Source organism: Nomascus leucogenys, chromosome 15 (assembly GCF_006542625.1).
Source record: "Nomascus leucogenys isolate Asia chromosome 15, Asia_NLE_v1, whole genome shotgun sequence".
NCBI lineage: Eukaryota > Metazoa > Chordata > Mammalia > Primates > Hylobatidae > Nomascus > Nomascus leucogenys.
This window is the reverse complement of record NC_044395.1, coordinates 59379650-59392478: the sequence shown is the minus strand read 5'-3', so window position 1 is coordinate 59392478 and position 12829 is coordinate 59379650. Positions and strand designations below refer to the sequence as shown.

The 12829-nt window shown below is 39.5% G+C and overlaps 1 protein-coding gene across 5 annotated transcripts in view; it reads right to left on the bottom strand.

The window, feature by feature from the left end:
• PAK1 (p21 (RAC1) activated kinase 1) overlaps window positions 1–12829 on the bottom strand; it is a 158551-nt gene that overhangs the window by 22580 nt on the left and 123142 nt on the right. For all 5 annotated transcript variants that reach the window (XM_003254675.4, XM_030828657.1, XM_030828655.1 and 2 more), the window contains exons 7-8: window positions 12529–12703; window positions 10412–10475 (exon numbers count right to left, since the gene is read on the bottom strand). In XM_003254675.4, the coding sequence (XP_003254723.1) occupies window positions 10412–10475; window positions 12529–12703 (239 nt within the window). The remainder of the gene's footprint in view (window positions 1–10411; window positions 10476–12528; window positions 12704–12829) is intronic.

The following is a 12829-nucleotide window of genomic DNA, read 5'->3' as shown; positions in this document are numbered from 1 at the left end:
TTCTACACACAATCTGTGAGTGTCAAAAACAACAGCAGTAAAAATAATCCTCTCCCTGCAGCATCCATTCTCACATTTAAGAAGCCATAAGAGGTAGTACAGAGAATGCAGGCTCTAGTGGCCAGGAGACCTGAATTCCAACCTGGTATTTCTACCTAGTACCTACTAGGTAGGATCTTAAGAAAGTTATTTAACTTCTCTGAGCTTCACTTTCCTCATTTGTAAAGTGGACATAAGAGAATATAAAAATTTAAATTGATTAGTTCATGTAAAGTACTTAGCCAATTGCATAACATATAACGGATGCTCAATATATATTAATTTCCTGTTCCTGCTTGCTTCTCTCCTCTCCTCCATCACCCTCGGCAAGTGGCTCTAATTTCTTGTGGCTTCAAACTCTTCATATATAAAAGGGATAAGATTAGATCTATGATTTTCAACTGGGGGGTGACAGGTGGGGAGAAAGGGGCCCTGGGGAGAATATCAGAATGTGTTTGGGGGTGAGCCGGCATACCTTATTTATTTATCAAAAAGGAATATGGACTTCTGGGGTGTCGGTGTTCTTTTTCTTAATCTGGGTACTGGTTACATAGGCGTGTTCACTTTTTGAAAATTCATTGAGTTGTACACTTATGTATGCTATCTTTAGTGAAAATTTACATTAAAAAACTATAAATAGTAAAAAACTATAAAAACTTGAAGAACCACACTGAATAATCTAATCTCAAAGTACCCTTCCCACTGATATTATAGGATACACTTGGATCCTTTAAAATAAAATAATGGTTTTCAATCATTTATTCCATCAATAGGATATGTGAATTTTGTTTTCTGTAGTTTATATTATAAAAGTGGTTTTTAGTTTTCATTTTTCAAACATAAAATGATATTAAATATACTCTTTCAAATATATATGCTCCCAGAAGATCTGAGGTACCTCTGCCCCACCCCCAAGGTAAGAATGACCCCACTAGACACATGTGTGTACACATATGTATGTAAGTATATACACATTCATATATACAGACAGAGAAGGGGGAAAGAAATGCAGAAATAATGCTAGGAAAGTAATAATTCATTCAAAATAACTAAATCCATTCAAAATAACTAAAACCCTCATTTTATGCTTAAGACCATAAACCCTGTGTATTTGTAGGTAAGTAATTTGTAACACATATTTGTACCTGTACATGCCATATGTTAGGTACATATGATGCAATTTGAAGAAAATTAAAATTCTGCTCTATTACAAGACTGCTTCCTAGGCAAGCCCTGAGATTATAATTCCTGGAGAAGTCAGGTCAATCCAGGGGGAAAAGTCATGTGTAAGCATGCCTTGCAGCTAGAACTATGGTCACCAGCTCCCTAACCATTAGTCTTTAGTTGGGACCCTAGCTACATGCCTGGAAACTGTGACTATAACATACTGGCTATCAAATAAGGATTGGACGACTTGTACAGGCAGTTAATTGTACAGGCAGTTATTTCTCCGCTGCCTGATTATCCTGCCCCTAGCTATCTTCTGTTATAAAGCTGGTATCTGTCTTCCTATTCCCATCCCTTCCTGATCCTACTAGATGTACTATTCTTAAAGGACAAACATACCCAAGCCTCAGGGGACTGTCTTCATGATTACTAAGTTCTAGAAAGCTACTCAGGCCCACTGGTTAATACCTATTTCTAACTTGAATAGACATATAATTAGACATATGAATTCCAAGTCCAAAAGAATAATAATCTTCAGGTCTTAAAGGAGAAATAAAAGCAAGCAAAAATTACAATATTACCAATTCATCATATTGGTGTGGCAGTTATATTTTAAAAATTCTGAAATGTGGAAACATCAGCATAGGTGCTTAATAAATATTTCATTCTTCCCTTAGCACTAACAGACCTGTCCAGTAAGCAAGGAAAGAACATTATGCAGATGTTGCCTATTTATAGGTCTCATATATCAGTAACTAAAAAAAAAAAAAAGTCACAAAAGTTCTGGAGGTAAAAGGTCCTCAATTCACAATCTGTCTTCCTTAAATTTACAGGAAGAAACTCCAGTCCAGACAAGAAACCTGACTTGCCTATGCTTGTCCATGTACATTTCTGCTACATTCTTAATATCTCAATTTCACTACCTAAAGGAAATACCATCCCACATTACTCTGAGGTAAGCAAAATAATTTTTTTCTCAAGGTGTTAAATACCTTACACCAGTTCAGACTCACAAAAGCATGTCTAGTTTGAAAAACACTGGAACTAGAAAAAAATAAGATCCACTCAAGCCCAGAGTTGTTTTGAGGATTAAACAATAAATGCAAATAACAGATGTGAACTGTAGAATGCTATATAAACAGAACCTCCCTATATTATGCAATCTTTTATTTTCAGAAATTCTTGGGTGTATAATTTTTTAAAAAAAGAAAATTTCAATGACATCATTAGCAATAATGCTTTCATTCCACTAACACTGAGAGCCAGACATTTTTCTTTTTCAGTTTCTTTTTAATTTTATCTCCTTTGGTGGGTCTTTAGAAATCTCATTATTTTTATTTTTTATAGAGAGGTATAACTTAATTTGCACAAATCTTAAGTGTACAACTTGATTTTTATATATGTACACACCCATGTGTTCACTACCAAAATCACCCCCAAAGATTCCCTCATGACTATTCCTACTCAACATCCTCCTCCCAGAAATAACTACACTGTTCTGACTTCTATTATCATACATTAGTTTTGCTTGTTCTTGAATTTCATATAAATAGAATGACATAGTATCTGCTCTTTTATATCTGGCTTCTTTCACTCAAAATAATGGCCAAACACTTTAATTTTTTTTTTCAAGTTGTATTTTATTATTTATTATTTATTTTTTATTATTATGCTTTAGGTTTTAGGGTACATGTGCACAATGTGCAGGTTTGTTACATATGTATCCATGTGCCATGTTGATTTGCTGCACCCATTAACTCGTCATTTAGCATTAGGTGTATCTCCTAATGCTGTCCCTCCCCCCTCCCCCCACCCCACAACAGTCCCCGGAGTGTGATGTTCCCCTTCCTGTGTCCATGAGTTCTCATTGTTCAATTCCCACCTATGAGTGAGAACATGCGGTGTTTGGTTTTTTGTCCTTGAGATAGTTTACTGAGAATGATGTTTTCCAGTTTCATCCATGTCCCTACAAAGGACATGAACTCATCATTTTTTATGGCTGCATAGTATTCCATGGTGTATATGTGCCACATTTTCTTAATCCACTCTATCGTTGTTGGACATTTGGGTTGGTTCCAAGTCTTTGCTATTGTGAATAGTGCCACAATAAACATACGTGTGCATGTGTCTTTGTAGCAGCATGATTTATAGTCCTTTGGGTATATACCCAGTAATGGGATGGCTGGGTCAAATGGTATTTCTAGTTCTAGATCCCTGAGGAATCGCCACACTGACTTTCACAATGGTTGAATTAGTTTACAGTCCCACCAACAGTGTAAAAGTGTTCCTATTTCTCCACATCCTCTCCAGCACCTGTTGTTTCCTGATTTTTTAATGATGGCCATTCTAACTGGTGTGAGATGGTATCTCACTGTGGTTTTGATTTGCATTTCTCTGATGGCCAGTGATGATGAGCATTTCTTCATGTGTTTTTTGGCTGCATAAATGTCTTCTTTGGGAAGTGTCTGTTCATGTCCTTCGCCCACTTTTTGATGGGGTTGTTTGTTTTTTTCTTGTAAATTTGTTTGAGTTCATTGTAGATTCTGGATATTAGCCCTTTGTCAGATGAGTAGGTTGCAAAAATTTTCTCCCATTCTGTAGGTTGCCTGTTCACTCTGATGGTAGTTTCTTTTGCTGTGCAGAAGCTCTTTAGTTTAATTAGATCCCATTTGTCAATTTTGGCTTTTGTTGCCATTGCTTTTGGTGTTTTAGACATGAAATCCTTGCCCACGCCTATGTCCTGAATGGTATTGCCTAGGTTTTCTTGTAGGATTTTAATGATTTTAGGTCTAACATGTAAGTCTTTAATCCATCTTGAATTAATTTTTGTATAAGGTGTAAGGAAGGGATCCAGTTTCAGCTTTCTACATATGGCTAGCCAGTTTTCCCAGCACCATTTATTAAATAGGGAATCCTTTCCCCATTTCTTGTTTTTATCAGGTTTGTCAAAGATCAGGTAGTTGTAGATATGCGGCATCATTTCTGAGGGCTCTGTTCTGTTCCATTGATCTATGTCTCTGTTTTGGTACCAGTACCATGCTGTTTTGGTTACTGTAGCCTTGTAGTATAGTTTGAAGTCAAGTAGCGTGATGCCTCCAGCTTTGTTCTTTTGGCTTAGGATTGACTTGGCGATGCGGGCTCTTTTTTCGTTCCATATGAACTTTAAAGTAGTTTTTTCCAATTCTGTGAAGAAAGTCATTGGTAGCTTGATGGGGATGGCATTGAATCTATAAATTACTTTGGGCGGTATGGCCATTTTCACGATATCGATTCTTCCAACCCATGAGCATGGAATGTTCTTCCATTTCTTTGTATCCTCTTTTATTTCATTGAGCAGTGGTTTGTAGTTCTCCTTGAAGAGGTCCTTCACATCCCTTGTAAGTTGGATTCCTAGGTATTTTATTCTCTTTGAAGCAATTGTGAATGGGAGTTCATTCATGATTGGGCTCTCTGTTTGTCTGTGATTGGTGTACAAGAATGCTTGTGATTTTTGTACATTGATTTTGTATCCTGAGACTTTGCTGAAGTTGCTAATCAGCTTAAGGAGATTTTGGGCTGAGACGATGGGGTTTTCTAGATATATAATCATGTCATCTGCAAACAGGGACAATTTGACTTCCTCTTTTCCTAATTGAATACCCTTTATTTCCTTCTCCTGCCTGATTGCTCTGGCCAGAACTTCCAGCACTATGTTGAATAGGAGCGGTGAGAGAGGGCATCCCTGTCTTGTGCCAGTTTTCAAAGGGAATGCTTCCAGTTTTTGCCCATTCAGTATGATATTGGCTGTGGGTTTGTCATCGATAGCTCTTATTATTTTGAGATACGTCCCATCAATACCTAATTTATTGAGAGTTTTTAGCATGAAGGGTTGTTGAATTTTGTCAAAGGCCTTTTCTGCATCTATTGAGATAATCATGTGGTTTTTGTCTTTGGTTCTGTTTATATGCTGGATTACATTTATTGATTTCCGTATGTTGAACCAGCCTTGCATCCCAGGGATGAAGCCCACTTGATCACGGTGTATAAGCTTTCTGATGTGCTGCTGGATTCGGTTTGCCAGTATTTTATTGAGGATTTTTGCATCAATGTTCATCAAGGATATTGGTCTGAAATTCTCTTTTTTGGTTATGTCTCTGCCAGGCTTTGGTATCAGGACGATGCTGGCTTCATAAAATGTGTTAGGGAGGATTCCCTCTTTTTCTATCGATTGGAATAGTTTCAGAAGGAATGGTACCAGTTCCTCCTTGTACCTCTGGTAGAATTCGGCTGTGAATCCATCAGGTCCTGGACTCTTTTTGGTTGGTAAGCTATTATTATTGCCACAATTTCAGAACCTGTTATTGGTCTATTCAGAGATTCAACTTCTTCCTGGTTTAGTCTTGGGAGGGTGTATTTGTCGAGGAATTTATCCATTTCTTCTAGATTTTCTAGTTTATTTGCATAGAGGCGTTTGTAGTATTCTCTGATGGTAGATTGTATTTCTGTGGGATTGGTGGTGATATCTCCTTTTTCATTTTTTATTGCATCTATTTGATTCTTCTCTCTTTTTTTCTTTATTAGTCTTGCTAGCGGTCTATCAATTTTGTTGATCTTTTCAAAAAATCAGCTCCTGGATTCATTAATTTTTTGAAGGGTTTTTTGTGTCTCTATTTCCTTCAGTTCTGCTCTGATTTTAGTTATTTCTAGCCTTCTGCTAGCTTTTGAATGTGTTTGCTCTTGCTTTTCTAGTTCTTTTAATTGTGATGTTAGGGTGTCAATTTTGGATCTTTCCTGCTTTCTCTTGTGGGCATTTAGTGCTATACATTTCCCTCTACACACTGCTTTGAATGTGTCCCAGAGATTCTGGTATGTTGTGTCTTTGTTCTCGTTGGTTTCAAAGAACATCTTTATTTCTGCCTTCATTTCATTATGTACCCAATAGTCATTCAGGAGCAGGTTGTTCAGTTTCCATGTAGTTGAGCAGTTTTGAGTGAGTTTCTTAATCCTGAGTTCTAGTTTGATTGCACTGTGGTCTGAGAGACAGTTTGTTATAATTTCTGTTCTTTTACATTTGCTGAGGAGAGCTTTACTTCCAACTATGTGGTCAATTTTGGAATAGGTGTGGTGTGGTGCTGAAAAAAATGTATATTCTGTTGATTTGGGGTGAAGAGTTCTGTAGATGTCTATTAGGTCCACTTTGTGCAGAGCTGAGTTCAATTCCTGGATATCCTTGTTAACTTTCTGTCTCATTGATCTGTCTAATGTTGACAGTGGGGTGTTAAAATCTCCCATTATTATTGTGTGGGAGTTTAAGTCCCTTTGTAGGTCACTCAGGACTTGCTTTATGAATCTGGGTGCTCCTGTGTTGGGTGCATATATATTGAGGATAGTTAGCTCTTCTTGTTGAATTGATCCCTTTACCATTATGTAATGGCCTTCTTTGTCTCTTTTGATCTTTGTTGGTTTAAAGTCTATTTTATCAGAGACTAGGATTGCAACCCCTGCCTTTTTTTGTTTTCCATTTGCTTGATAGATCTTCCTCCATCCCTTTATTTTGAGTCTATGTGTGTCTCTGCATGTGAGATGGGTTTCCTGAATACAGCACACTGATGGGTCCTGACTCCTTATCCAGTTTGTCAGTCTGTGTCTTTTAATTGGAGCATTTAGCCTATTTACATTTAAAGTTAATATTGCTATGTGTGAATCTGATCCTGTCATTATGATGTTAGTTGGTTATTTTGCTCGTTAGTTGATGCAGTTTCTTCCTAGCCTTGATGGTCTTTACAATTTGGCATGTTTTTGCAGGGGCTGGTACCGGTTGTTCCTTTCCATGTTTAGTGCTTCCTTCAGGAGCTCTTTTAGGGCAGGCCTGGTGGTGACAAAATCACTCAGCGTTTGCTTGTCTGTAAAGTATTTTATTTCTCCTTCACTTATGAAGCTTAGTTTGGCTGGATATGAAATTCTGGGTTGAAAATTCTTTTCTTTAAGAATGTTGAATATCGGCCCCCACTCTCTTCTGGCTTGTAGAGTTTCTGCCGAGAGGTCAGCTGTTAGTCTGATGGGCTTCCCTTTGTGGGTAACCCGACCTTTCTCTCTGGCCGCCCTTAACATTTTTTCCTTCATTTCAACTTTGGTGAATCTGAAAATTATGTGTCTTGGAGTTGCTCTTCTCGAGGAGTATCTTTGTGGCGTTCTCTGTATTTCCTGAATCTGAATGTTGGCCTGCCTTGCTAGATTGGGGAAGTTCTCCTGGATAATATCTTGCAGAGTGTTTTCCAACTTGGTTCCATTCTCCCCGTCATTTTCAGGTACACCAATCAGACGTAGGTTTGGTCTTTTCACATAGTCCCAAATTTCTTGGAGGCTTTGTTCATTTCTTTTTATTCTTTTTTCTCTAAACTTCCTTTCTCGCTTCATTTCATTCATTTCATCTTCCATCAGCGATACCCTTTCTTCCAGTTGATCGCATCTGCTACCAAGGCTTCTGCAATCTTCGCGTAGTTCTCGATACTTGGCTTTCAAGCTCCATCAGCTCCTTTAAGCCTTTCTCTCTATTGGTTATTCTAGTTATCCATTCTTCTAATTTTTTTTCAAAGTTTTTAACTTCTTTGCTATTGTTTTGAATTTCCTCCCGTAGCTCAGAGTAGTTTGATCGTCTGAAGCCTTCTTCTCTCAACTCGTCAAAGTCATCCTCCATCCAGCTTTGTTCCGTTGCTGGTGAGGAACTGCGTTCCTTTGGAGGAGGAGAGGTGCTCTGCTTTTTAGAGTTTCCAGTTTTTCTGCTCTGTTTTTTCCCCATCTTTGTGGTTTTATCTACCTTTGGTCTTTGATGATAGTGATGTACAGATGGGTTTTTGGTGTGGATGTCCTTTCTGTTTGTTAGTTTTCCTTCTACCAGACAGGACCCTCAGCTGCAGGTCTGTTGGAGTTTACTAGAGGTCCACTCCAGACCCTGATTGGCTGGGTGTCAGCAGCGGTGGCTGCAGAACAGCAGATTTTCGTGAGACCACAAATTCAGCTGTCTGATAGTTCCTCTGGAAGTTTTGTCTCAGAGGAGTACCCGGCCGAGTGAGGTGTCAGTCTGTCCCTACTGGGGGGTGCCTCCCAGTTAGGCTGCTCAGGGGTGAGGGACCCACTTTAGGAGGCAGTCTGTCCGTTCTCAGATCACCAGCTGTGTGCTGGGAGAACCACTACTCTCTTCAAAGCTGTCAGTGACATAGGGACATTTATGTCTGCAGAGGTTCCTGCTGAATTTTTGTTTGTCTGTGCCCTGCCCCCAGAGGTAGAGCCTACAGAGGCAGGCATGCCTCCTTGAGCTGTGGTGGGCTCCACCCAGTTCGAGCTTCCTGGCTGCTTTGTTTACCTAAGCAAGCCTGGGCAATGGCAGGCGCCCCTCCCCCAGCCTCGCTGCTGCCTTGCAGCTTGATCTCAGATTGCTGTGCTAGCAATCAGCGAGACTCCGTGGGCATAGGACCCTCTGAGCCAGGTGTGGGACACAATCTCCTAGTGTGCCGTTTTCCAGGCCCGTTGGAAAAGCGCAGTATTAGGGTGGGACTGACCCCATTTTCCAGGTGCCGTCTGTTACCCCTTTCTTTGACTAGGAAAGGGAACTCCCTGACCCCTTGTGCTTCCCGAGTGAGGCAATGCCTCGCCCTGCTTCGGCTCGCGCACAGTGCGCTTCACCGACTGTCCTGCACCCACTGTTTGGCACTCCCTAGTGAGATGAAATCGGTACCTCAAACAGAAATGCAGAAATCACCCGTCTTCTGTGTCGCTCAGGCTGGGAGCTGTAGACCAGAGCTCTTCCTATTCGGCCATCTTGGCTCCACCCCCAAACACTTTCAAAAGACACTACAGTCATTACCCCCGAAGATTCCTTCATGCCTATTCCCACTCTACGTCCTCCTCCCAGAAATAAACACTATTCTGACTTCTGTTATCATATATTACTTTTGCCTATTCTTGAATTTCATATAAATCAAATGAGACAGTATCTGCTTTTTCATATCTAGCCTCTTTCACTCAAAATAACAGCCGAACACTTTAAAAACACAGGACAGTCATGTGTTACATAACGATGTTTTAGTCAACAATGGACCGCATATGATGGTGGTCCCATAAGATTATGATGGAGCTGAAAAATTCCTATCACCCAGTAACACTGTGGCAGTTGTAATGTCATAGCACAATTACTTTGTTTTTTAATAAATGTAATGTACAGTCTAAATGTACAGGGTTTATAAAGTCTACAGTAGCGTACACAGTAACGTCCTAGGCCTCCACATTCACTCACCACTCACTGACTCACCCAGAGCAACTTCCAGTCCTACAAGCTCCATCCACGGTAAGTGCCCTACACAAATATACCTTTTTTTTTTAATCTTTTATGCTATATTTTTACCGTACCTTTTCTATGTTTAGATATACAACTACCATTGTGTTACAACTGCCTACAGTATTCAGTACAGTAACATGCTGTATAGGCTTGTAGCCTACGAGCAAGAGGCTATACCATATAGCCTAGGTGTGTAGTAGGCTAATACTATTCAGTTTTGTGTTCACTCTATGATGCTCACGTGACAAAATTACCTAAGGATGCACTTCTCAGAACATATCCCCTTTGTTAGGCAACATATGACTATACAATTGTTTGCCTATCTTTTTCTGTTGACTTGAGGTCCTTGAAAGCAGAGATTGTCTCTGAATTCATAATGCCTTGCACACAATAGGAACTCAGTTAAGATTTGCTGAATTCATTACACTGAGGGCAGCATACAAGATACAGAGAAGGATGAATGCCAGAAGGATAAATTCTGGCGTCTACCTAGAAAAACAGGTCCTATCACAGTAGTAGAAGGGTTTATAGTTTTGGGTCTTCCATTTTATATTAGTGCTGGTGGATCTCAGCACTAGGACAAACAGGGTTCATCCGGAAAAGCAGAGTTGTAATTTGGGAAGTTGGTTTTGTGCTAAGAAAAAAAATTGTTCTCTCACTGTCACTGCAGGGGTATTTTTAGCAACATGGTCAGCTAATGGCATATCTCTCACATTAAGCGTAATTCTGCCAAATCTGAAGTCAGTCTAACATAACAACTCCAGATGGGTGAGGGGTAAAGTGGAGAAAGAAGAACAAGGTTTATGAGAGGCAAAACAAAAGCAAAATCATATATGCTGGCACACACACTTTAAAGTCATTTCTCCAGGGAAAGAAAATGCCCCTACTAACCCTTGTCCAATCTTCTCAAACCGTGTATATTTCTTCTTAGGATCGCCCACACTCACTATGCTTCCTTTGAAAGAAACAGAGACCATGAATCATTTTTTCCCAAATCAAGATACAAAAAAGGTCCCACATTTCCCCAACCCCTGTAGTTGGCAAGGGTTAAAGAACTACCTCCAATAGCCAAAAAGCATGCTAAACAGGCCCTCAGCTTCCCCCGTAAGTCTCAACCAAAAGTTTCATCACCTTGACTGCTTTGATTCATAGTAAGCTATTCCATTTCTAAACTCCTAAAAGTCATTCATTTTTTAATCCATTCAGTAAATATTTACTCATTTAATACGCACCAAGCCATATGTTGTGTTAGGAATGAAGAGATATGACACAGTCAAGGCAGTCCCTGCTCTCAAGGTCAATTTCATGGAGGAGACAGATAAGTAAGCATAAAGTTCCATGAAAATATAATAATTGCTGTGATAAATGCCAAAGGGGTACAGAAAGAGGCACACACACAAAAAAAAGACTGGAAAAGCTTCAGAAAGGTGATATATGGACTGATCTCTACTTTAAGTAAAAGCCAGAGAGATAAAGTAGAGAAGAGGTTTACAACAAAGAATATTTCAAGTGCAATGACATAGAGGTTTTCCATTGGGTTTTACAACTTGTATTTTAGAGATGGAGAAATTGAGGCCCACAGAAGGGAAGAAGATACTTCCCCAAGGTCACACAGCAAATTGGTGTCAGAGCTAAGATTAGGAGTTTCATTTTTAGTCTCCTGGTCCAATGTGCTCTCCATTAATACCCAATTACTAGGAATTGGTACTTTTCACATATATTACCTCATTTGATTTGCAAATGAGACAAGTATTAACATCCCTATTTTAAAAATGAGAAAAATGAGGTTTAGAGAACAGTAGAAAATTGCCTAAGACACAAGTCAGTGGCTGAGCAGAAGCTTCAACTCAAGTGTCCTAACTCCCAGGCCAAGTCTTAATTCTAAGTCATAATTCTAAGTGTTATTGTTAAAACAAAACAAAAAAAAACTCTGGTTTAGAGAACAAGACTACATACAGGAGTAAACAGATGACTAAGTAAGTGGCTTTTCTTACTTTGTCATTTTATGAGGGATCCAGAAAAGGGCAATTTTTAAAACAGTGAAAAATTTTTTTAAAGTCATATAGGAATTAATCAGGAACAACTAGACAACCAGAAAGCAATGCCAGTTTGCAGATGTCGCCAAATCGGTCACATCGAATCCTTTTTGGAAGTAAGTAGATACAGTGAATAAATTAAAGCCCTTGTCAAATGATTCTTCCAAGCCCACAGATCAACCTAGTTCTTCCTTCTAATATGAATTCTTCTGCAGTTTACTGAAACACAGAAATAAGCTACCCTAACATACCCCCATTTCTGGCAGCTAAAGAAAGTAAAATGGAAGTTTCCACTTGACAGCAAGAGGCAGTATCCTCTACTTGCAGGAACAAAAACTGTGTTCTAACCTCAGCCATGTCACTTTTTAGCTGTGTGATTTTGGGCAGGATATTTAGCCTCCCTGAGCCTCAGATATCTTAATGGCAAAAATTAGGATCATAATGCTTTTCTTCACAGGGTTAATAAGAGAATTAAATTTTAAAAAATCAATAAAATACTTTGCTTGTCATTTGATACATACTATAGGTTCATAAAATGTTAACTTCCCTTCCCTCTTTTCCTACAACCAAGATGGCAGATCTGTCTTCTCCTAGGTCAATGGCAAAACATCAATAATCAATCACAGCACCCTTTTCCACTAGGTCCTCAGTCTTTCTCAATATGGCATTCTAGACTATTCATTAGAGAAAAACTATTTGTCATCTCTATAATACATGCCTAGGGGTGAGGGGTACCCTGCCCTCAAAGTGAGCTATCCACACTCTCTCACCACATCCCCATCCTAACATGGTATCCAACCAGGGCTGTGAGACAGGGAAGGGAGGTGCAGGGGCAGGGTGAGGAGAAGCAGTCTGTGGCTAAGGTACCAAGCATGGCCAGCCAGCTGCATGGACCAAGCCTACAACCAGCAAATCTCTGTGCTTGACCAGTCATAAAGCGAAGAAAGGTTCAGAAAGCTACAAATTCCTTACGTAATTTCTCCAAGATCTCCTCATCAGACATTTTAGGCTTCTTCTTCTGCTTCTCAGTATTCCGGGTCAAAGCATCTGGTGGAGTGGTGTTATTTTCAGTAGGTGAAATGGGAGATGTAGCCACGTCCCGAGTTGGAGTGACAGGAAGTGGTTCAATCACAGATCGTGTGTATACCTGCATTATTAGTGCAAAATTTTGGCAAGACCAGCCTTTGTTAGCATAGGGGAACCTCTCCTAGATGTGAGGTTAGAACATCCACAGAGCAAACCCCAATAAACTCATCCTTTCTCTTATGTCAAA